Genomic DNA, 25921 nt, shown 5'->3' on the forward strand with positions numbered 1-25921 from the left:
CCTCAGTTTCACTGTTATTTTGTATTTTCTTCAGTTTAGCTTCAGTGCTCCAGGGCCTCCAATCGAGCTCGGAAAAGTTCCTTGGTTTTCGAGTTACGGTGGGAACACAGCCTCAGTTTCCATCTCTGTCGAATTCCATCTCAGTTTGGGAATACATCCTTTCAAGGTTTTTAAATGCACTTGAAAATGTGTCACACCTCCGTCTGTGTGGTAGTTACAAAGATACGCATTGGTGAGCATTTTCAGAGACAAAAGATTAACACACAAAAGTTAAGGTTCCTGTACAGTAGCTGGAGAAAAAGCAGTAAGCTCATGAGGCAGCTCCTTTTTATTTTAATAGGAGAGCTTATTCATGACAATAAGGGTTCAGCAAAAGCTTTTTTACATTGAGGGGATTTCCCTCGCCAATTCAAACAAACAACGAGGAAAGAAGTTAACAGGAACATTTTTAAATTGTATTTCATGTTTTATTTTAAGTGTCATGGGTTTATCAATGAGGAACATGAGATGGAGAAAAACAATGGTTACGTATGATGTTGGAAGGAGGTTGTAGAAAGAAAAATTCTCAGGATACCTTTTGATCTGCAGAGACGTTATTAGCTCAAAGCAATCCCAAACGATGAAGGCTTCAAAACATAGTCTTAAAATTAGACTATATAACAATATGAACTATAACTGTGTGAACATTCTCAATGTTAAAGGTCACCTATTATGCAAAATCCACTTCTTCATGTCTTTTATACATAAACATGTGTCACCTCTGTGTAAAGAGATTCTGAATTTCTTGTGTAACAATTAGCCAATAACCAACCAATGTCAGGCCCGTACCCAGGATTTCGTAAATACCGAGGTCCAAAACATGCTAGGGGAGCTCGGGGACAAGCCCCCCCAAATTATTTTGTGCACACAAAAGCATTTTACTCTGGACTCGGCAGGTGAAAAACTAAAGAGGGGCTTCCACATGTGGCAGACCAGGTGTTGGTGCTGTCGGATTTGGAACCCCCACTATAACTTTGTCCAAGATATTCGTACCGCTAACAAAATCACCTCTAGTTTGTGCACACAAAAGCATTTTACTCTGGGCTCAGCATATATACATATATATATTTTTGTATTATTCTTTACCTTTCACAAGCATTAGCCTACACATCATTATTTACACAACATGAAAATAACTTAATGTAAAGTATTTATTTCACCTTCCCTTATTATACATCCATGGGTATAAGTCCGGACTGCGGCTGTTTGTTGATAAATTGATGTTGTCTTCTGCTGTTTGCTTTAATGTAGGCTACTTAGTTGTGCATTGCCCCCACCGCCAGTAAGTGGAAGTACTACAAAGAACCCTGTTAATTATGTGCAGTTATTTCACAAGTTTTATAATATACACCTCGAAAAGATTTAGTACGGCCATGACCAAGGTAACCCCCCCCCCCCCCCCCCCCCTTATCACCTGAATCTCCTCCTAGAGCACCATTGTGTTCTTTGTAACCAAATCTCTCTCAGAGGAGCGTGGGGAGGGGCTCCTTATTTTCATCTAAAGTAACAGACAGAGAATCAGCACTTTGCAAACAGGGCTGAAACAGAGGGGATTATGGGATGCTGCAATGATCTGTTTGGTGTTTGGAGCCAAACACTTCAGAGACATGTTCTGTATATATCTGAGACCTATAGTATATTGATAAAAAACAGTAAAATAGGAGTCCTTAACTTTCCTTTATTGACATTAATTCCTGTCACATTTGACACATTTCCATGATATTTTAATGGCAACACACTCACTAAATCCTCCCAGTAGGCCTGTTGGGACACAACTAGAACTTGGGTCCCTGAGGGCCTCAACTCTGCTTACTCACTGAAATCCAAGAACCCCTGAACAAAGCAGCAATAAAAGCTGCTGGGGAAAAGCCACCCTCCAAAAACTGCTAGGTGAATATTCAAGATGCTACAGATTTAAAACCGAGGAAATGGAGCTAAAGGTGGTGTGTCTTCTGACCCTCCTGGGTGTCTTGTTTGTGGAGCCAGGGTTTGGACAGAGAGGCGACATTGATATTAATGAGTGGCTGAAGGATAAAGTGGAATTTATCAAGAAATTGGAGGAAAAACTTAAAGAGGTAGAAGGACGGCAGAATGATTTTGACGCTCTGGAGATCAAGCTCAACGCGACTGTGGACGAGGTGACGAGACAGAAGGCTGAAATGGACAAACTGAAGAAAGAGAATGAAGGTACATGATTCATAAGGATACATTTTAACACCCATTGTTAGTAATGTATATGCTTTTGTCAAACATTCATTTTGTATTTCTTTATTTCTAGGCTTGCAAACAAGACTGAATGCCACAGAGGAGGAGGTTGATAAGCTAAAGCAGAACAGTGCTAAAGGTGAGATGACCACACTTAGGTTCTATATTTAACACAATAAAATAGTCAGGTGATAATATCGTGATAAAGACAATTTCTCTGAATATGTTGATGTTCATCTTTATATATATATCCATTTGTTCATGTAATTGTCCACAGGTGGCCCTCAGATTGCATTCTCTGCCTCTTTGGCAAACTTTGGGGAGATTTACAAAGGACCCTGCACAGACAAGGCCCTGATTTTCAAAAGGGTCTTCTCAAACACTGGCAATGGTTATGACCCAAATACAGGTTCTGTGAGCTCCTAAATGATGCGTAGATTCAGTTGTTTTTTTGTCAGGGTTGTCCGCTCTCAACTGCTTGGTCAGTATCATTTAAAAGAAGATTTGTATGACACATTTGCCCTTTGGTTGAAAGTCTTCTTCAAATCCACTATGTCCTAAGGCTTCTGGTATTTCAAACAGGAACAAACAAAGAGGAATTTGCTCCTTCTCTAGTGTTTTCTTATTACTTATATTAACCTGTAATGTGAAATGGTTCACTCAAAGTTGAACAATGTCCCCCCTAAACCCATGAGGGCTTAAATGATGTCACCTATAAGGGACTTGAGTGTGACCGGCTAGATCTTAAGATACTATAAATAGGAATAGGATGGCACTTTGCAACATATCAAGTTACAATGGTGGCGCGAGTATTGTATGCAGGTTTTTTTGTTTTATATTTTTCACTTTCACTGCCTGACAGAGTGGACAAATGCTAATTTGTTCAAAAAGCAATGTACTATTTTACTGCATGACAGTAAAAATATAAATAGAGTGAATTAACTAGATGTGTATAGGCTTGGTTTTCTCAAATGTTAATGTGTGTTTTCACACAGGTTGAACACCAATTTGCCAGTCCTCCTTGTTTACCTTTTTTAGTTAGACGCCTAGGTTCCTCTGGTAAAATAAGTTAAAGTCACAATGCTATAAATTGTGGGTAATTGCCTCAGAACAAGAATTCATAAATGTAAACACATGGAAAGTGTGCATTAAGGGCTCAAAGTGTCTTCAAAAGGGCATTCAGGCACTTGATGATTCAATGTTCAATTAAATGTATGGGGCCATTTAATGGCTCGTCCAATTAAGGTTCGCCTCCTGAATCCCCTCGCCTCCTGAATCCCCTCTGAATGTGTTATAGCAATAACCCTGAGTAACTTTGTTGCGTCTTTGTTCTGTTTCAGGAATGTTCACAGCACCAGTGAATGGTCTCTACTTCTTAAGCTTCAGTACCTATGGCTACAATACACATGTAATGGGGGCCATTTTAATGAAGAATGGCGTTAGTCAAATTTCAACCTATGATTACCCTTCAACTGACGGCTCGGACAGTAGCAGTAATGCTGTTGTTCTGCAGTTGGATGGTGGTGACAAGGTGTACATGGAACTGTGGGATAACGGCAGAGTGTTCGACAACATGAATGGACACACAACCTTCAGTGGATTTCTTGTCTTCCCTGCGTAAAAGATAGTAAACAAAGCATTGTGTTGTGCTTTTAAACTGAAGAGAGATGCTCTTGTAAAGCATAAAGCCTTTGCTGATGTGGCAAACAATGTTTGACTGAAAATAACACAAAAAAACACATGCATGTTTTAAATTTTCGAGTACATTTTATTGAAAATGTAAATAAACTTACTTAAATGCCAATCCAACTTTTACATTGTCTCTTTTCCTGGCGACTGCACCCTCACTAAAACATGAACCATTTCATCACAGTACTTTTTGAACACGGTTCAGTTATTGAATATATAGCCCCAAGATGCTCTATATTACACATATATCGAACCTTTTGCATGCAACTTTGATTTATGCTAAATGATATCAAGATATCAGGTTTTCGTGAGAAGAAACACTATGATCCCAATTATTATTACAAGTTTTTCTTTAAAATCTCTTTATATTTAAGCTGTTTTACACCCACACTTACCACCTTAACCTCAGTCAATATCTCCAACTTTAATCTTTGTTTGTTTGGAAAATGAACCCCCTCATCATTCTTTGTGATATTATTTTTGAAACTACAGTAACATTGGCCTTAAACCTCACAATATCTTACATACGGAAATGTGATGGCAAACACAGCACAGATGCCCGTATGTCACTGTTCGGACCAGGCATCTTGCCCGTGTTCTCCCATCTCTTTGTGGTGGGATCATAACAATGGACCAACTTAGTTTCACTGAAGTCCTCATGGCTGTATCCACCCAGCACATAAAACTTTCCCCCCAAAACTGCTCCTCCTGCACCTACATGTGGCACCGAAAGAGATGTGAAGGCAGTCCAGGAGTCAGCCACTGGATTGTATACCTCACAAGTTAGCAGGTCAACCATACCCATGTTATCCTCTGAAGTGATTCCACCCGCAACATAAAGACGTTCGCCCAGGATCTCCATGCAGTGACGGGCTCGAGGTTTAGCCATGTTTGCCAAATAAGTGCTTCCTGTCTCTGGGTGGTACAGAAACATCGATGATAGATGTTGGGAGATGCTGCTCAGCCCTCCTGAGATAAATATCTTCCCTTGAAAAGCCTTTGCTACATGGCCAGCCAGAGGCAGATCCAAGGGCCATGTGAAGCTGAAAGAGAAGACATCTTTTAAATATCTGACAAGTCAAATGTGAAGTGTCAGGTTATAATTGCATTCTGCAAACCTTTTTCTAATTCTGATCCCTTCCTCAATGTTAGATTTCTCAACATAATTCAGTTCACCCTGTTGCAACTGCATTTCATTTTATGTTTAGGTAATGAGAGATTTTGAAAGCACTATTTTTAGCAGTATTGTACAGGTTCCCTAGTTGATAGATGGTTTTTAAAGAATTAAGCAACACTATACCCTTCCTTCATATGCTTTGTTTTAAATCAACATTCCTTCGCACGTACCTCCAAGAGTTCTCAGTGGGGCAGTATCGTTCCACACTCTCCATATATTCAGGGTCACAATGTCCGCCAATGGCATATATCATTCCATCCAGAACCACCACAGAGAAAGAGCCTCTGTCTTTCTGCATTTCAGTCAGGCTCTCCCAGCTGTTTTGAAGAGGGTCATACCTACAGACATGGTCAAATGAGACAAATCTAAGTATACAGGCATTAAATCATGTTTTCAAACTCTAACTGTGTCCTCACTCACCTCAAAACAGAGTTCAGGTTGTCGTTGATGCCGTAATAGTGCTTGCCTCCCAACACGTATAGTTGTCCTTTGAGGACTGCCACCTCATGAGAGAACCTCTCTCGCTCTGGCATCTCTGCCAACTTTTTCCAGTCCATGGCCTTTTTCCGCCCTGTATAGATCCTTAGCGCATTTAAACCCCAGAGTTCTCTGCTGATGCTGCGTCCCCTCAGGTCTTCAGAGATCTGATCACCTCCAATCAAGACCAGAGTCTCTTTCGGTTGATAGATCCGGCAATGACTCTCTTTGGAGCGGAAATCATCAAGAATTGTCTCATAGAGCCCTGACAGGTTGTGATCGGACCACATGGTCAGATATTTGAACTCTTTGAATTCCTCGACTGTCATCAGGGGAAAGTTGATGGTTTTCATTAGTCTTTTAGCAAAAGGCAACGTTGTTTTGGGCTTTGCCTCGATCCATGCTACCACTGCTTTGAATACAGCGAGCTCAGATGAAACACAGAGTGACGGACTCTTCAGGTACTTTAGGAGCTTTTTGGCTGACAAGTCGTTGAGCTTTGAGACGCATGCAACCTTTTGGAAATTCAGCAGGACAAAATCATCTGCGACTTCAAGAAGCTGCGGCATCTCGTAGGCCTCTGCAAAAGATGCCACATCCAGGCAGGAGTGAGGATTTATTTCTTGACGCAGAAAGTTAAGACACAAGGAGAGGGCCGGTTGGTATTGGAGCTGGAGAGCAGTGCAGGTGATTTCGAAAACACATGTCCAGCTGAGGGGGAGAGTCCCGCTGTAAGAGCAGTCAATCAGCACCTCCAGCTCTGAAGCCAAAAGGAAAGGAAGGGTCACGCAGGGCTGAAAGGTCTCGATCATCCCAGAGGTGAACATGCCACGGAAGAAGTCAGTGCACACAGCCAGGATGACTCTGTGGACTGAAGGATGGACGATAATAAGTACATTATACACCAATTGTAATGCCAGCTAACATGAACAGGACTGTCAAAGAATATTTCTGTCTTTACTTCTAGATATTTAACCTTTTCTGTGTGTTGACGTTTACGACCAACCATAAGTCTGGTATCTGTCTTAAGGAATGGGAAGTCTCAGCTATTGTTGACATTACCAGTTTTATGGCCTGACCTATCGGTCACAGAGGGTTTTAGGATTGGGAGAACGCTGGCTTCTAAGCACCACAGACAAGTGATTCAGTATTTACAGATGTTGGCGATATCTCCAGTGTTCCTAGGTGTTTACACTAGTTCAGTGGTTCCCAAACGGTGTGCCGCGGCACACTGGTGTGCCGTGAGGCAAGTCCGGGTGTGCCGTGGGATTTTGTGACAACCATACGTTATTATTGCAATATACAACTACACAAAAATAATTATTTTTAAATTTACTATATCAGTACTTTGTAGGTTTATATGTACGTAATCTGCGCGATTTGCGCGTCCACATCTCAACGTGCAGTGCTGCATTTCATGCTGAGTCGGCGATAACTTTCGAGGGGTGGAGGTATGCCCATTATTTTGAGTTCGTCCGAAGAATAGACAGGAATGTGACGGTGAGGTGCAAACTGTGTCTAGGCCAGAAGCTGTTATCCACTGCTGTAAACACCACGTCAAACCTCAACAAGCACCTGCAAAGAACACATGCTTTTTTGTTTATATCACGGAGTCTGTTCTTCTTCTCTGTCTTCCGGTTGTTGCCTGTTTTGAATGACAAATACACACTACCGCCGCCTGCTGGTAAGGAAAGTTATTGCCACTCACGCATGCGCAGTTCGTACGTGCTCGGCGAGTAAAGTAACGAGTTACTTTATGTAGATAGTAACGAAGTAGTACAATATATTACTTTTTTTTTAAAAAGTAATATGTAATATATATATATTACGGTATACGACCCCATCTCTGGAGTTGGCGTTCTCTACTCTGGTTTACATGAAGAACAACAGGAGGTCACGGCTCTCTGTTGAACAGGACTTGCGAGTGGCCCTCTCCTCAGTGCCACCAAGGATTAAAACATTCTGCGCGCCCCGACAGGCACATGTATCTCACTAATTTGTAAGTCGGCAACAATATTTACAATAGCACATGTTTCAATGCTGATTGCTGAAATGTTACATTTATAATTTGTAGTTCAGGTGGTCAGGGAAGCCGTCCGACTGAAGAAGGAGGCCTTCAGGGATTTGTTATCCCGGGGGACTCCCGAGGCAGTTGCAAGGTACCGACAGGCCCGAAGGGCAGCAGCCTCATCCGTGGCCGAGGCAAAGCAGCGGGTGTGGGAGAAGTTCGGAGAAGACATGGAGAAGGACTTTCGGGCGGCACCAAAGTTGTTCTGGAAAACTGTCCGACACCTCAGGAGGGGGAAGCAGGGAACCATCCAAGCTGTGTACAGTAAGGATGGGACGTTGTTGACCTCAACTGATGGAGTGTTAGGGCGTTGGAAGGAACACTTTGAGGAACTCCTGAACCCGACAACTCCGCCCTCTATGTTAGAGGCAGAGCTGGAGTATGACGGGGGATCAACACCAATCTCCCGGGGGGAGGTCACTGAGGTCGTCAAACAACTCCACAGTGGCAAAGCCCCGGGGGTGGATGAGATCCGCCCGGAAATGCTGAAGGCTCTGGGTGTTGAGGGACTGTCATGGTTGACACGTCTCATCAACGTTGCGTGGAAGTCGGAAACAGTACCGAAGGAGTGGCAGACCGGGGTGGTGGTCCCCCTTTTTAAAAAGGGGGATCAGAGGGTGTGTGCCAATTACAGAGGCATCACACTACTCAGCCTCCCCGGGAAAGTTTACTCTAAGGTACTCGAAAGGAGGGTCAGGCCGATTGTCGAACCTCAGATTGAGGAGGAACAATGCGGATTCCGTCCTGGTCGTGGAACGACGGATCAGCTTTTACTCTCGCAAGGATCCTGGAGGGGGCCTGGGAATGCGCTTATCCGGTCTACATGTGTTTTGTAGACTTGGAGAAGGCGTATGACCGAGTTCCCAGGGAGTTACTGTGGGAGGTGCTGCGGGAGTATGGGGTGAGGGGGTCTCTACTCAGGGCCATCCAATCTCTGTACTCCCAAAGCGAGAGCTGTGTCCGGGTCCTCGGCAGTAAGTCGGACCCATTTCCGGTGAGGGTTGGCCTCCGCCAGGGCTGCGCTTTGTCACCAATCCTGTTTGTAATATACATGGATCGGATTTCGAGGCGTAGTCATGGGGGAGGGGGTCTGCAGTTCGGTGGACTAAGGATTGCACCACTGCTTTTTGCAGATGATGTGGTTCTAATGGCTTCATCGGTCTGCGACCTTCAGCACTCACTGGATCGGTTCGCAACCGAGTGTGAAGCGGCTGGGATGAGGATCAGCACCTCCAAATCTGAGGCCATGGTTCTCAGCAGGAAACCGATGGACTGTCCACTTCAAGTAGGGAATGAGTCCTTACCCCAAGTGAAGGAGTTCAAGTATCTCGGGGTCTTGTTCTCGAGTGAGGGAACAATGGAGCGTGAGATGGGCCGGAGAATCGGAGCAGCGGGAGCGGTACTGCAGTCGCTTTACCGCACCGTTGTGACGAAAAGGGAGCTGAGCCAGAAGGCAAAGCTCTCTGTCTACCGGGCCATTTTCGTTCCTACCCTCACCTATGGTCATGAAGGATGGGTCATGACCGAAAGAACGAGATCGCGGATACAAGCGGCCGAGATGGGTTTTCTCCGCAGGGTGGCTGGTGTCTCCCTTAGGGATAAGGTGAGAAGTTCGGTCATCAGGGAGGGACTCGGAGTTGAGCCGCTCCTCCTTCGCGTCGAAAGGAGCCAGTTGAGGTGGTTCGGGCACCTAGTTAGGATGCCACCTGGGCGCCTCCCTAGGGAGGTGTTCCAGGCACGTCCAGCTGGGAAGAGACCAAGGGGTAGACCTAGGACCAGGTGGAGGGATTATATCTCTTCGCTGGCCTGGGAGCGCCTTGGGATCCCCCAGTCAGAGCTGGTTGATGTCGCCAGGGAAAAGAAAGTTTGGGGCTCTCTGCTGGAACTGCTACCCCCGTGACCCGACCACGGATAAGCGGAAGAAGATGGATGGATGGATGGAGTTCAGGACCATGGACAATGCAGCTTCCTTGCATTGACAGTTCTCTGTGCTGAATTTCTGCTGAGTTTCCTTAGCCTCATTTTTAATTTTGTGACCTGTCTGGTTTAAATGAGTGTGTTGCTGCTTTGATGAAGCCTAATTTGGTAAAGTTTCAAATTAATTTCTGAAATATTTCGTTAATAAATATTTCACGAGTAATATAGTTGTCTTTGTCACATTTTATTTGGCATTAGTAAATAATTATGCACATTTACAGATATTTTACATGATATGAGTGATAACACGTGTTATAAGGGCTATTTTTGCACAATAGGTGTGCCTTGAGATTTTTACTTGTCCTTTGGTGTGCCTTGGGCACAAAAAGTTTGGGAACCACTGCACTAGTTAACAGGTCTATCTAGAGAGAGGCTTGGCAGATTTGACATGGCAACCCACCAGGGCAGTCAGAATCTCTGGCTGTGTGACTTGTGATGTGAATTTCTCCGACCGATACTTGTAAATAAACATCAGTGTTTGACATCAAAGCTCCAACTCTCCTCGTGTCTCTCTGAGTCCTGACTCTCCATTGCTGCAGAAGTTTCCCTTACAAGGACTCTAAAGGGTTGATATACATATAGTAGGAGAGACATTTAATCTAAGACATTGTACAAGTCAATTATTGTACTCTACTCACCATGAAAAGATCCTCCTGGAGCTTCCAGAATGACATCACAGCCTACTCTCTCCATGCACAGCCGTTTGATGGACTGAAGGCTGATTTTCATTTGTTCTGCTGCCGACATGTTTACCTCTTTTTTCTGCCCTTCAGTTTTTGTGGACTTTTCCTCTACCTCTTTGCAGAGATCCAGAACCCTAGGGGCACCCAATGATTGAGCCGCCATCTTTATCTGGTGCAAAGTGTTCATGTTCAAACACGAAATTAGTCCAGTGTAGGCAAACTCCACCACTGCTTTTAATCCAACGTGATCCACCTCTGGACCCAGAGACATTGACCACCTTTGGAATCCAACACTTGGTTCTTTGCTCTCATCAACTCTATGTACATTTCTTTGAATAAGGCTCTCTCGGATATAGGAGCAAACAGCAGCCAGGACAGGGGAATGTATGTTGAAAGTCTTCCCATCCTCTGTGCTCAAAATAAGGTCAGTGAGAAGGGAAGAGTCACTGAACTCTGTCAAGGTGCGGAAAAGGTTTGTTGGATGATCACCTTTGCAGTAAATCTTCACCACATCTTCGTAATTAGCATCTGCTTCTTTTTCCGTCCAATGTTCTGCATCCTCATCCACAGTAGACCCTTCCTTATCCTTCTGAAGCTTTTCCTGATCAACTGTGAATCTAGTTTCTTCCTCAGCTGTCAACTTCTTACCTTTCTCTTCCTTGTTTTTTCTGTCAAAGTTACAACATTCATTTTCTTCATTGACTGTCTTGTGTCCTCTACTTGAACTTTCTTGGTTTTGTTCAATGTTGTCACCCTCAATTAATCTCACATGTTCTCTGCTTTGCTCCTGTTGCTCCTCTTCCCCATCATTTTTCTCCTCGACAAGCGCTCCTTTCCTCAATTGCCGGTCTTCCTCCGCATCCACCTCATCATCCACCTCATATCTTCCTTTTTCCTCTGCGTCCCTATAATACTCTTCTTTCTGCTCTTCCTCAATTTCTTCTGCTTCTGTCAAATCCATGCCCACTAGGCACAGATTAGCTACTACTGCCATAGAGTATCACACTAATGTGCTAATCCCTTAAAACATGTACACCTGTCGAATGGAATAGATTGCACATCACTTACTTTTTGCACGATTTATGAGGAAAAACGCACAAAGAATATCATGTTTATGTCCAGTAGTAATCCACTCTTTTGATGCTGGTGTTGCTGCTGAAAGTCTTTTACCTTTAAGCTTAGCCGTCTGCAGACATCAGCTGTTTGCTTGTTACTGTCCTGCCTCTCCCTCCTCCTTTATGTGGTGCATGCATAAAGATTTGACCCAAGCAAGTTTTATAAAATGAATGATCTAGACCTAAAGGCATCTGGATTGGTGCCCGTCCGAACCAAAACACCTCAAGGGGACATTGGCTCCTTCAGTCTGGGCCATATGACTCTGAGATCATTATTAAATGCCTCGAGGCTTACCAGCGGGATCACATTGCTCCTCCACGTCCAAAGACAAAGGAATCTGGGTCAAGGCTCAAGAGATGTGAGGGAATTGAGGAGGCCGAAACAAAACAAGGACACATACACCTGTCGCCTTTTATTACCGACAGAGAAACAGCTGGGTCAAACTGTCACCTTGACTTGATATATAGTTCTGTATGTCAGAAGTAGAGTAGCTGACAATAAACCTATGACCTCTCCTTGTGGATTGTTTGAATGCCATCGTGTTGTGTTAGCCATACATTCATAACTGTTTGTTGGTCCTTCTTAATAACCTCTGCCTAGTTTCAAACTCTGTTGCAGGAAAAAATCTCATTATTTCATTTGATCATTTTCAAACACTATAGTATTTTTCAAAACAAATGTAATAGTAAGCTAATGTTTGGCTGTGTTGGCTGATTTCTTGTTGGAAGGTAGGGTTTGTTTTATTGATCTCTCACAATCAGAAATATCGGGCCCAATGTGAGTGTGACAGCTCTTGTAGTGTTTAGGATCAGTTACACCGACAATGTTCACATTGATCAAGGAATTATGTTGGCTCGAGAGTTGTTATTTCAACTGAGACTAACCTCGTCCATGCTTGACACCATTTTCTTGTGTTGCTGTTTTTTATGAATGTATGTCCCCATTCTTAATTCCACTTCTCACGGTAATTACTGTCATTCAAATGGTTACATTTCAGAGGTCTGCAAACAGCCTACACTTAAAGACAAATTCATTTTCCCTGGTCAAATATCTTCAACCTTGGGCCTCTACTTGCTCTGAAATAACACTGGTTCAATTCTATCAACACAGTGAGTTTATATTGAGGAAGCTTTGAAGTTGAAGCACTGAGTGGGCAAGTTGGAAATGAAACAGGTGGGCAAAACATCGCTGTAAAACACACTCCTACCTGAGGACACAAGGACTCTGCTCCTTTCACAGTTCAAACCGGAGAGACGTGATGTAAGGAATACATATTTATTGTTTACACGTCATATGAATGAAATGATTGCCATGATAATACAAAAGGAGAATAGAATGGTGTTTGGCGATTAGGCCCCGGTTTGCAGGATAATCATTCAGGAGGGAAAGAACCGCTCCGATGAAATCCCCGGGGTCTAGACACTGGTGGTGGTGATAAGTAGGTGGGACCGGTCTGGAGAAGGAAGTTTAGCTTTGTCCTGGAGGAGACGGGAGGCGAGAGGGGTGGAGGCGAGTTGCGTGTAGTCATCTGCAATGACAACTGACAGGGAGGAAGAGCAGGTATTTAAGGAATTTAGCCTGTGCAGCAATTGGCTGCTGAGGGGTGATGCCCTCGTATTTAATGAGGGGGGAAGGGAGCCATAGAGTGACGTGTAAGTGACTCATATAGGTCTTCCTTATTGAACTTGCGCTAAAGCTTTCATTTGTTGACATGTGAGGCACTGCACACAAACACACACACACACACACACACACACACACACACACACACACACACACACACACACACACACACACACACACACACACACAAACTTACTGTGCAGACACACAGGGAAGTTTAACCATCAGACGAGTGAACCCATATGCAAAAATGGAAGTTAAATGCATTTAAACAAATTGAGAATATTGTGACCCTTTGAGACATTCTGAAGTTAGCATTTAAGTGCTGTAAAGCCCCAAATATATATAGATTGATATATATATATAAAAAGCCTCAAAATCAGGGGGGATTAGAGGATAGCGGATTTTAAATTCATAGCAAAGGAAACATGTTTGTTTACCACCATGTCCACATTCTGAGTTTGAAACCCAGCAGATGTTGCATCACCACATTCACATTATTATCACCCACAGTGAGTGCTTTGCTCTGGGCAGCAGCTCACACAATTTACTTATGAAAAGTCTGTTTCCTCTGCAGTCCTGATTGTTACCATGGCAACCCACGCAGTGAGAGGCGGAGTGAAGAGCGCCAACACTGCTGGGACAAGAGGCCGAGCTACATTCTCAACCCAGTCTCATGGCATTTCGTGTTCACCAACACGATTTTTAATCTATTGATTCGTGTTCACCAACACGATTTCCCCCTTTTTTTCGTGTTGCACAGCACGATTTGAAAAGCAATGTATTTCTACTGCCTGCAGCACGTCTTTTTCTCCGGTCGGGTCGAGGAAGACCGGAAGCTGTGTGGTTCATAAAAACATGTTCTTACTCAATATCAAGCCACAATTATTGCTTTTATTTTAAATCGTATAATTTCGGACTTTTGTTGCCGTCTGTGAGGAAAATAAATGGGGCTCAGAGCCTCAGGATACTGAAATTTGTATTTTTCAATATTTTTTTCCTTCTAATTTGTTATTCTTTTCAAAATAACACACTGTTATTTACTCACCAATAACACACAATTATCCTTGCTTTTATTTATTGGTTTAATTCCATAATCTCTGGCTTTTTTGGCGTCTGTCAGGAACTGAATTTCAAAATAAAAATAACCGGAAACAGACGTAGGCCTATAAGGGACATTTCGAGCATCATTGCGATTGTCAACATTTCTGAGTTTAGGATGGCCGAAGACACTACACTACCCATAATCCCCAGCTATCGTTTAGGACTACAGTCCCCGTAAGGTTACGCAGAGCGTCAAACAGCTGTGTGAAATGGAACGAAACCACACCAGACTATCCAAAACTGGAATCGAACGCCCCCCCAGAACTACACATGCTGGCTATTGTGTTTCACAAAATGTTCTATGGGACGTCTCTACTGAACGTTTTCGTTTTTCCCACAATTAGAAGTTGCCAGTATTAAACACATTGGTGTTATCAAATGTAAAACATATAATTAATAAATGGGTGAAAATCGCTTGTGTCCATAATGCGCAGCATTAATATATACCCACATGACAGCTCATTGTTACTTTGTAATTCTACTCCACTACAATTCAGAGGTTAACCCTCTGGAGTCTAAGGGTATTTTCTCGATTTTTAGATGTTTTCTTAAATCACCTTTTAAATGTATTTCTTCTAACATGGCACCCATGTGTTACATATCAAAATGTTCAGGACAATCTCTAGTATTGCTATATATGCAAAGTACTCACCTTAGAGCACTGTTTGATGAGATAAGTAGCTCAAAAGCTTAAAATGTGACATCCGATTTTCGGAAAATCTTCAAAACCTTTGTGAAAACACAAATTTACTCATGTGATCGAATTGTTTTGGTGTTTTAGATGTGGTTACCAAAGTCTTAGGATCACAAAAGTGTGTTATTCATGTCTAAAATGAAAAACATTTAATTCGAATTTTGAGTAAAATAGGTGTTTATCACTCTACTTTCACCACAGCAGGGACTGAGATACATTAGGACTGAATAATGACTTCATATTACATACCAAGGTTCATGTGATGTGTACAAATAGAAATTGAGCCTTCAACCTTTTTTTTTCAACCAACAATTTATTATAAATATGTTTTTTTCAACCAACTATTTATATAAATATAAGAAACTGGAAAATCTAACTATTTACAATATTGAACATCAGAACTTTCAACCAACTATTCATTATAAATGTCAAGACAGTGTCAAGGTCTTTGTCTGTCTTCCAAGACAGTGGGTCTGGCTGCTGTGAAGATGGGGGTGATGGTGCATGGGCTGCTGTGTAGGTGGGGTGTACAAGTGCTATACGAGACCTCCACGAGACCTTCTTGCTGGCTGGGTTGAAGGTGATGGCTGTGGAGGAGCCTTTGTGCTGAGGTGTATCTTGACCTGGTGGCAGCCGCAGATGGAGGTGGAGGCAGCTGTAGTGATGCTGGTCTGCTGGTCCTTGGTGTTGATGGCTCTGGTGAAGGCCCTTGAGCCACGGTAGATCTTGACCTGGGGGCCGGCACAGATGGATGTTCTGGCTGCTGGATAAACGCCGCCTGTGGGCCACTAGGCCCAGGCAGCTGTGAAACATCTCTGTAAAACAAATTAAAACGTAGGACAATAATTACAACTAATTTCATTGAAATAAAGTTCAAGTAAAATGTTGCTCAAGCACAAATAACAATGCACACATAAAAAGAAAGTTTGGGAGGTTGGAGAAGGAGTCTCTCTCTCACACACACACACACACACACCACACACACACACGCGCACACACACACACACCACACACACCGGAACACACACACTACACACACACACACACACACACACACACACACACACACCACACACAACACACACACACACACACACACACACACACACACACACACACACAACACACCACACAACACACACACACACACACACACAACACACAACACACACACACACACACACACACACACACACACACACCACACACACACACACACACACACACACACACACACACACACACACACACACACACACACACATATTTCCAGTTACTTTACATTCAGTATAAAATCACAGACACACATATACATAGGCTACATCTGATTACAAAGTCTCATCTGTACAGAACAGTATGATAAAATAATCGATGGCAAAAACATGTCACTGTAAATGTCTCCGTTGTGGGACGAATAAATAATTAATTTAATACTCTACACATGTAATCTCACTTTTACACACCAAAATAACGTTAACACAGAGTAAACGTTTGCTAATGGAGAGTCTATTTTGTCCAATAAAAAGTTCATGACTATCGATAAAAAATATATATCAATAAACCTATTGTTCATTTTCGCGGTATTCCCCACACATTGCCAGTACACTATTACTGTAATATTTACACTTACCCATGCCCAAATGGATCCTTGTTGTTGTCTTTGTATTCTTCTTCTTCAGAAGAGTCGAAGACTTCAGGTTCTGAGGCTCTATCTTCACTGCTGCTAGCGAAAAAAATCTCTAGCGAAGTCGGCAACTGTAAAGTTTTTTTTAGCCATTTTCTCTGTCTCTCTCTCCTCACATGCCCCTTTCACACCAGCGCTTTTCCAGCTCCGGCTCGGAGCTGGAGCCTGAAAAGCGCCGGTTTTCCTGTTCACACCGCAGCGGCGCCGGCTCTTAGCTCCAGAATCCGGTTCACTTCCAGCTCCAAAAAATTGTCGGTCTAGAGCAGTGGTTCCCAAACGGTGTGCCGCGGCACACTGGTGTGCCGTGAGGCAAGTCCGGGTGTGCCGTGGGATTTTGTGACAACCATACGTTATTATTGCAATATACAACTACACAAAAATAATTATTTTTTTATTTACTATATCAGTACTTTGTAGCTTTGTATGTACGCAATCTGCGCGACTTGCGCGTCCACATCTCCACGTGCAGTGCTGCATAAACATGGCTGAGTCAGCATAACTCTCGAGGGGTGGAGGTATGCCCATTACTTTGAGTTCGTCCGAAGAATAGACAGGAATGTGACGGTGAGGTGCAAACTGTGTCCAGAAAGAAGCTGTTATCCACTGCTGTAAACACCACGTCAAACCTCAACAAGCACCTGCAAAGAACACATGCTAAGGTGAAGCTACCGCACACGCTATTTGTTGTTGTTTATATCACGCAGTCTGTTCTTCTTCTCTGTCTTCCGGTTGTTGCCTGTTTTGAATGACAAATACACACTACCGCCGCCTGCTGGTAAGGAAAGTTATTGCCACTCACGCATGTGCAGTTCGTACGTGCTCGGCGAGTAAAATAACGAGTTACTTTATTTAGATAGTAACGAAGTAGTGTAATATATTACTTTCCTTTTTTTTAAGTAATATGTAATATATTACATTTTTTTAGTAACGACCCCATCTCTGGAGTTGGCGTTCTCTACTCTGATTTACATGAAGAACAACAGGAGGTCACGGCTCTCTGTTGAACAGGACTTGCGAGTGGCCCTCTCCTCAGTGTCACCAAGGATTAAAAAAAGTAAGCGCCCCGACAGGCACATGTATCTCACTCATTTGTAAATCGGCAAAAATATTTACAATAGCACATGTTTCAATGCTGATTGCTGAAATGTTACATTTATAATTTGTAGTTCAGGACCATGGACAATGCAGCTTCCTTGCATTGACAGTTCTCTGTGCTGAATTTCTGCTGAGTTTCCTTTGCCTCATTTTTAATGTTGTGACCTGTCTGGTTTAAATGAGTGTGTTGCTGCTTTGATGAAGCCTAATTTGATAACGTTTCAAATTAATTTCTGAAATATTTCGTTAATAAATATTTCATGAGTAATATAGTTGTCTTTGTCACATTTTATTTGGCATTAGTAAATAATTATGCACATTTACAGATATTTTACATGATATGAGTGATAACACATGTTATAAGGGCTATTTTTGCACAATAGGTGTGCCTTGAGATTTTTACTTGTCCTTTGGTGTGCCTTGGGCACAAAAAGTTTGGGAACCACTGGTCTAGAGGCAAGAGCTTCGGAGCTAAGAGGTGGCGTCGCTTACGTCTCTCTTACGTCGAGGCGTGCAGGAAACTAAACCCACCTCCCCTGAACATGGGTCGACTGTCATGTCTGCCTACAAGCAGTAGTGCTTATAAACACACTTTATAAAGTCAGGCAACACTAACCAGGCTTCGTGTGATTCTGTTTATGTGTACCTTACTTTGACCATCCGTTCACTGTTATTGATCATTGTGGAGAGAGGCAGACGTGTTGTTTTGTATTATAGCAGCTATCGGATGGAATCAATACATGGGCTGCACAGGTTGTCGTGTCCGACTATCACAAGTAGAATCATAATAAAAATACGCCGGTAAAATGTGCCTGTAGAAAACGGTTTATGCCACAATAGGATAGCAATAGCAAGTAGTCAGTTTAGCTTCGGTTGCTATGCTAACATCACCCATTTTATACCAGAGAAACTTTCATAACAGCGTTGTGATGCCAAACAGCGTCAATTCAGACTGACACACATTCACTAACGGCCCCTACACACGGCGGCGTGCGTTACCGCTTGGCGGTGGTTGTGTCTGAAGCTTGGGGATTTTTTACGAACAACGCGAACAACAACCAATCACATGAATGTCCCGCCCCGTACATATAAAGCAAAGCATTCATGCTACATCCATGCTGGCTAAATATACTGTCTATGCTTGCTAGCTGTCCATTCAAACGAAGTACACTGGATATAAACTCCCCAAAAAGGCGAAAACCTACCAGTGTCACCCACTGTCTCTGCCACCCTCCCCCCATGCCTGGCTCCTCCGGTTTGTATCCATGTATGTAAAGAGGGACTGGTCATACAGTACCGCCACGATCTTTTTCTCCTCCATTTTTTTACATATGGGAAATAACTGCGGTCTGGCTCTCCCAACATACACGCGGTTTGATTGGCTAGCGCTTGTAATGTCAGATTTGCATACGCGGGATTTGATTGGCTGACGCCTCCGTCGAGGCGGCAAAAGTAGAACATTGCTCTACTTTTGCAGCGAGCACCGCGAGAGAAGCTACGCTTTGCTCCCACAATGCAGTTCGGCGAATCGTGACGTCACCCCATTCAAAGTGAATGGGCAGAAGCGTTGAAGCGGCAACGCACGCCGCCGTGTGTAGGCTCCGTTAGGCTAAGGGGAACTGGGGATATGTATCAGCTGCTTGTGTGAGTCGGACAGTGAATACTTTAGAGCGGCCGCTGCAGTGTGAGCTAACCGGGAGCTAACGGAGGAGAATAAACTCCCGTGGAAGAGCAGCCAACACTGCAGCGGTCGGTAAATGCTGCAGAAACACATTAATAAACAATGAACCACGGCACTCTGGAGCAAAGTATAAGGTTGGAGAAGTCGTTATTCAATTTATTCTGGCTTCGTGTGATTAAAAGCCTACACGATCATCGACCCGACGCAGTTCCCAGTTGTTGTTGTTGTTGTTGTGAGCGCCGTAATGCCGTTGGGGAGCAAATCAGCGATGTAAACGGTGACGTCATGACGCAGCAGCGGCAGCACCAGTCGGGTGCTGGGCGGTGTGAACAGAGCGGGAGCAGAAAAGGGAAACCGGAGCTGAACCAGAAAAGCTCTAGCTCGGAGCTAGACAGGGAAAAGCGCTGGTGTGAAAGCCGCAAAAGACGTAAACTGATGGGAGACACGTGGTTTATGTTTTGTTTACTTGGTGGGTAGGTCCTTAGTGATTTCTCGATGTCCTTTGGTCATTTCAGACCATGATGGCTGCCGGCCGAGATTTCCTTGACGGACACACGAATCCACCAATCCACAGTGTAAAGTCAAGCTGCTTTGAGCGGCCATATTGGCTGCTGTGCCCTGGTTACAGTCTCACAGGATACCGCTGGAAAGCTACTCTTCCAGCGATTACGCGGATATCTGAATCATATTTCTACTCCTTATAATCGGAAATATATGATTAATTACGTAAAATTATGCGCACCGACTCCAGAGGGTTAACCTGGTATTTTTACTCCACTACATTTATTTGAGTTACTTTGCAGATTCTGATTAATTATGTGAAATATAAACAACCCTTAAATCAGACTTTAGTTGCACCTGAGTAATATTCAGGGAAGGTGATTGTCAAGTGCCAACAATCAGGAGAGATATTTGATAGTTGGTGCTTGAGAAGACTAAACATGCATCTTCAATTGACATGAATGGAAACGAGTAATAAAGTATATTCATTACTCGTTATTCTCTACTAATAGTTAATTAAAGACTGTAGCCTATATTATGGCTATTTTGCACATCCCTTTCAAGATTTTCAAAGGTTTATTGACATATCATATACACAACTACGGTGTAGTTATGCAATGAATGAAAAACGTGGGTCACAGGTTCCTCAACAGTGCATTACAAGACATCTATCAATATGTGTGTACATCCACCATTAAACTGTCATATTCTGCACATTGCTTATACTATCTACATATATAAGAGTATAATTCATATGTATAATATCAGTTAAAATAAGTGCTTCAACAAAGTTAACATTGCAGGAAAGCAATATATTAGACGTTAAGTACTTTGTCAGGCTTAATATTTATCTGTAGATAGATACCCCCAAAGTTTTTTTTAAAAGAAGACCTTAATCTAAAATATTATTTAATGTGTAAATAAAGGTTAATTCGTTTTTCTGTTTTGCACCTCCTCCTATTAATATCTTTGTACATCCTGCACTAAACTGTTTTATTGTAGAGATCACTTATAGTATCTTCTTGATTTTTTATATTCTATATTTCTATATTTATACTTTTCCCCTATGAAAGTATGTACTCTTAATATTTTTTTAATCAAATATAACATAAAAACAAGAATTCAATAACGTGCTTTAACCACTAGGAGGTGCACACAAGGTACACACAGCCATAATAACTTTATATTATTAGTGTATAGACACTTATGTATGTACAACATCTGAAGATGTGTAGTTTTATTCATGCTTTCACATAATTTTACAGCATATTGCTATACTATTTCAGACTCAGTATTTACATTCTTACATTCAAAGAAAATCAGTAATATCTTTAAAAACTACAAGTCCTTTTATATCAGCTGTGCACCGTTATGGTGTAAATATAACCTATCTATGAATTAGATCAAATGTAAAAGTCAGCCGAATTAGTGTTGATACTGCAAGGAGACGTATTGTGTGAAGAGAAATTGAAGATGTTCTTTAATTGTTGATATATTTATGATCCACGTCAAGTATTCAGTTTCGGTGGCATTTCTTCAGTTTTTCCAAAGGTCTTCTCATCAGGGCTCTATAAATAAAGAACTACAGCAGATCTGTAATATGTAATGCAGCCGAACCGTGTATTACAATGCCGTTATGTGATGACTTTCAAAGAGAAAAGTAAGAGCACTCGGAATTAGGTATTATTTTAAAATATTTTCTGGATTTCATATCATATAAACACCAAATCCCAGCATGCATTGCGGCTCAAACACCCAATCAGCGAGCTTAAAACCCTAGCTGAGGATCCTGGGTAATCGCTCAAAATGCCTACGTCTGTTTTCGGTTATTTTTATTTTGAAATTCAGTTCCTGACGGACGCCAAAAAAGCCCGAGATTATGGAATCAAACCAATAAATAAAAGCAAGGATAATTGTGTGTTATTGGTGAGTAAATAACAGTGTGTTATTTTGAAAAGAATAACAAATTAGAAGGAAAAAAAGATTTAAAAAATACAGATTTCAGTATCCTGAGGCTCTGAGCCCCATTTATTTTCCTCACAGACGGCAACAAAAGTCCGAAATTATACGATTTAAAATAAAAGCAATAACTGCGGCTTGATATTGAGTAAGAACATGTTTTTATGAACCACACAGCTTCCGGTCTTCCACGACCCGACCGGAGAAAAAGACGTGCTGCAGGCACGAAACACATTACCAGTAGAAATAAATTGCTTTTCAAATCGTGCTGTGCAACACGAAAAAAAGGGGGAAATCGTGTTGGTGAACACGAAATGCCATGAGACTGGGTTGACATTCTTATATTCTTCTTCTTCTTCTTAATAGCAGCAGAAGTGATGATGCATTCACTTCACTTCTCTTCACTCTTCACCTTTTCCTCCCATTTTAAACTCTGTAGGGTCACTTTTATTCTAAAAAACAACAACTGTGAGTTCTATTTCGACATATTACGGATTACGTTTTTCCGCGTTCAAGTTAAATAAGGACATCGTTACATACCCAGATAGCAAAAAGTCATTGAATCAACATTGAGATATGGTCACGCTGAAGATTGTGTTCAACATTGAAGTCAGACATTGAAACAATAGTGAATGTGCTCGTTATGATCAGCATTGAAACAACATTGAATTTTCAACCAATCCCAACATTGAATCAACCTTGATTCAATTACGTTATGATCAACATTGAAACAACATTGAATTTTCAACCAATCCCAACAATGAATCAACCTTGATTCAATTACGATATGATCAACATTGAAAGAATGTAGAATTGGATCAACATTGATTCAACTATATTATGCATTGCATTATACATTGAAACAATGTTATTATCAGATTGCAAAAAGTCATTGAATCAACATTGAGATATTGTCATGCTGAAGATTGCAATTGATGTCGGACATTGAAAATAAACTAAAATGAACAAACAAAAAAAGATCCCATTACTTATTCAGTTATTTATTCAGATTCAATGATATGAACATCTTTAACATCTTTTGTCCACAAGCACGAAAAACATTGTCTCTTAAGGTCCCATGTCATGCTTTCCTGGTTATCACCCGTCCCCTTGTGTGTTATGTAGCTTTTTCTGCATGTAAACGGTCTGCAGAGTCACAAACCCTCAAAGTACACCCTGTAGCGAGTAAAACTAACAGAGAAGACCTGTCTATGCTGCCCCAGAACTTCTTCCTCAGTAAAGTGACGTAACGGGCATAGTGGTGTGACACACACACTCTCACTCAGCCTTATCTTTTCTCATCCGTGGCTGTGAGTGTGTGTCTGTGTGCTCAGGCTGAGTTCCTCTGTGTCTCGCTGTCTCACAGACTTCACGCAGCAACCAGGAAACAACACCAGTAATCCAGCTCACACTGTCTGCTCCTCGAGCCGAGCAGCGAGCCCCGCAACATCCCGCCAACACGGTACCCAGACCCCACGCAGCATTCTCATCAGTTTGTCATTACTGGTGTCATTTTCTGGTTGCTAACACCATTGTAACACATAATCACTGAGGTTCACCACCGTTACAGCTGTACATCAGCGAGACACAGGAACTCAGCCTGAGCACACAGACACACACTCACAGCCAGGCTGTGTGTGTAAATCCACGGAGCCGCAGCTGAGAAAAGATAAGGCTGAGTGAGAGTGTGTGTGTTACGCCACTATGCCCGTTACGTCACTTTACTCAGGAAGAAGTTCTGGGGCAGCATAGACAGGTCTTTTCTGTGTTAGAGTTTTACTCGCTACAGGGTGTACTTTGAGGGTTTCTGACTCTGCAGACCATTTACATGCAGAAAAAGCTACATAACAACAAGGGGACGGGTAATAACCGGGAAAGCATGACATGGGACCTTTAAGTGGAGGAAGCTCCTTAGAGACAATGATCTGGCCATCAACTGTAGTTCAAATTATATTTGCTCTGAAACTCCAGATGACATAAAAACCTGGCAACTGCAAACAGGGTTGTCATACTCGGTGGAAAGGCAGTCTTAACTATAAACTCAGATCTATAAGACCCCAGTTCAACATGAACGAAAACACCCCAACTTTAAACAATGTCTGTTTAACTATTTTTTCCTTGGTACACCGCCATTCCTCTCCGGTGCGTAACGTAGCCACTTCTGCACTCCAACCCTGAATGTCAATTCCGTCAGCCTGCGGTCAAATTGATGAGCAGCAGCTGAAAAAAAAGAAGTTACATTTTTTGTTTATTGAAATAATAAGAAGAAGAAAGCTGCAATGGATGCGTTCCAGTGTGTACTGTTTAGTGTACTAGGTTTTCAGGCGGCCTTAATTGAGCAATTCACCCATCAACCACATCTTCATATAATTGATTCACACTATTACTCATTTCTGTCTACTCGCTCTGTGTCTCAGAGGACGGTAGTGGACAGTTCAGAAACGTGCCCATCAGTGACATCATCAATGGTCATTTCCAATTAGCTAGGAATAATGTCACTGGTAGGCAGGTTTCTGAAATGTCCACAGCCCACCTTTGAGATGCAGAGCGAGTAGACAGAAATGCTGCCATCCTATTATGAGCATTAATGAGGACCACTTATATGAAGATAAGGATAAGAATGGATGCATTTTGCATCCATTCTTATCAACTTGAGAAAGAAATGTAAAAGACTTATGAATTAAATTCAATATTTGCCAAATCTGTTGTAAAGTAGTAAACCTAGTATTTTGAGGTGCAGGCTCACCAAACATGCAGTCCTTTATCAGCGTGTCCTTGAAGGCCCTCTTCTCTCCCTTTCCCACCCAGTTGAAGATGCAGGCTAGACTGTTTGTCATGGCAGCGGATAGCATTCGCCGGATCATATTTTCCGAGTTGGTCCCTCCGACTAATGCCAGGCGGGTAATCTTAACAGACGAGAGAAAATGATTAGTGTGCTACAGTGTACTATGTAAATAGACATCTTCTCATTTATAAATAAATACAAATGTAATGAATTTGAACACATTTGTATTACCTCTAAGGAAGAAATAAGACCACTACTGTGTCCAAACTAATCGACAAACAATGCCAACAACCAAATTGGCAATCCTAAGAAATTGTCAAATATTGATTAAGAAAAATATTATCGTGATTCGCGAGGCGTATTTTTACAATATTTCTGTCAAACACACATCCAAGTGAAAAAGAAATGTAATGCATCCACTCCTACAATTCCAGACATAAGCCCTTAAGATTTCAAACAAGAAATGTAAGACTTTTAAAACTTATAAGGATCCACAGGATACCTGCAAATGCATACAGAAAATATTAGAAGCCTCGACAGATTATAGAGAAAATGCTTTGTGTAAAAATTGTTCACCATCTTTCGACGGACTGCGTCCTCCCTCAAAGCAGCTTCAGTCTCATCAAACTTCTCCTCGTTGGTGAGTGGAAGCATTATGGGGAAGTTGTCTTCTTGTGACTCTGGTCCAGCTCCATGAATGTTTAGTTTAGCAAGTTCCGTCTTTATAAAGTTAATGTCACGTGAGATCTGCTTCACCTCCATACATAGCTCGGTAAGCATCTTCGTGGTTGTCATGGCAGCAATGTCTTGAAAATTAAAAAAATAAAGGTTTTAATTTACATTTCAAGGATAGATTTTTAATTTCCAATAATTTAGAATGACACTAAGTAACTCACTGATAAGTGTTTGCCAACAGTAACCATTAAAGCTGCACTATGTAACTTTCCTATTTACCCTGGATTTGAACACAGGTCTCCAGCACAACTGCTGAAATATTTACCACTGAGTTTATAGAGCCTGCCTGCTTGCTCGGGGGAGAAATTGACCATAAAGTCATAATTTTTGTCAAACCAAGGTCATGTCTCACCTAGATAAAGGATCTAAATGTCTCAATAGAAGAGCAGGGAGACCAAAATCAACCACCCCAATTTTAAGTTATATTGTATTAACACTACCATACAGATTGGACAAAATAACATTGTAATCACAAAAAGGTTACATAGTGCAGGTTTAAGTGCTTACATTTTAAGCCTTAACACCATGACAAAAAACATGAAAAGATGGGAAAGTCACAAGGGATAGGTTTCTCAATTCAGAAGGCATCAGTACGGTTAAGAACCTGCTCAGAAAATGATACTTGCCTT

The 25921-nt window shown here is 42.1% G+C and overlaps 1 protein-coding gene across 1 annotated transcript; it reads right to left on the reverse strand.

Annotated features, from left to right (window-relative positions):
- Positions 1–3991: 3991 nt before the first annotated feature.
- On the reverse strand, positions 3992–11276 carry LOC117555512 (kelch-like protein 33). Its single transcript, XM_034230389.1, has 4 exons — positions 10271–11276; positions 5531–6458; positions 5281–5448; positions 3992–4976 (listed from the first exon to the last, which is right to left on the reverse strand). The coding sequence occupies exons 1-4, from the start codon at positions 11274–11276 to the stop codon at positions 4454–4456; spliced, it is 2625 nt and encodes an 874-aa protein (XP_034086280.1). The 3' UTR covers positions 3992–4453.
- Between the last annotated feature and the right edge of the window lie 14645 nt (positions 11277–25921).

This window comes from Gymnodraco acuticeps, unplaced genomic scaffold (assembly GCF_902827175.1).
Source record: "Gymnodraco acuticeps unplaced genomic scaffold, fGymAcu1.1, whole genome shotgun sequence".
In the NCBI taxonomy this organism is placed as follows: domain Eukaryota; kingdom Metazoa; phylum Chordata; class Actinopteri; order Perciformes; family Bathydraconidae; genus Gymnodraco; species Gymnodraco acuticeps.

Excerpts from the sequence above, each read along its gene's own strand:
- LOC117555512 (XM_034230389.1), bottom strand. The coding sequence starts at position 11,276 with ATGGATTTGACAGAAGCAGAAGAAATTGAGGAAGAGCAGAAAGAAGAG. Across the intron at positions 5,449-5,530 it reads AACCTGAACTCTGTTTTGAG|GTATGACCCTCTTCAAAACA; the intron begins GTGAGTGAGGAC and ends CCATGTCTGTAG. Across the intron at positions 4,977-5,280 it reads CCCACTGAGAACTCTTGGAG|CTTCACATGGCCCTTGGATC; the intron begins GTACGTGCGAAG and ends CTTCTCTTTCAG.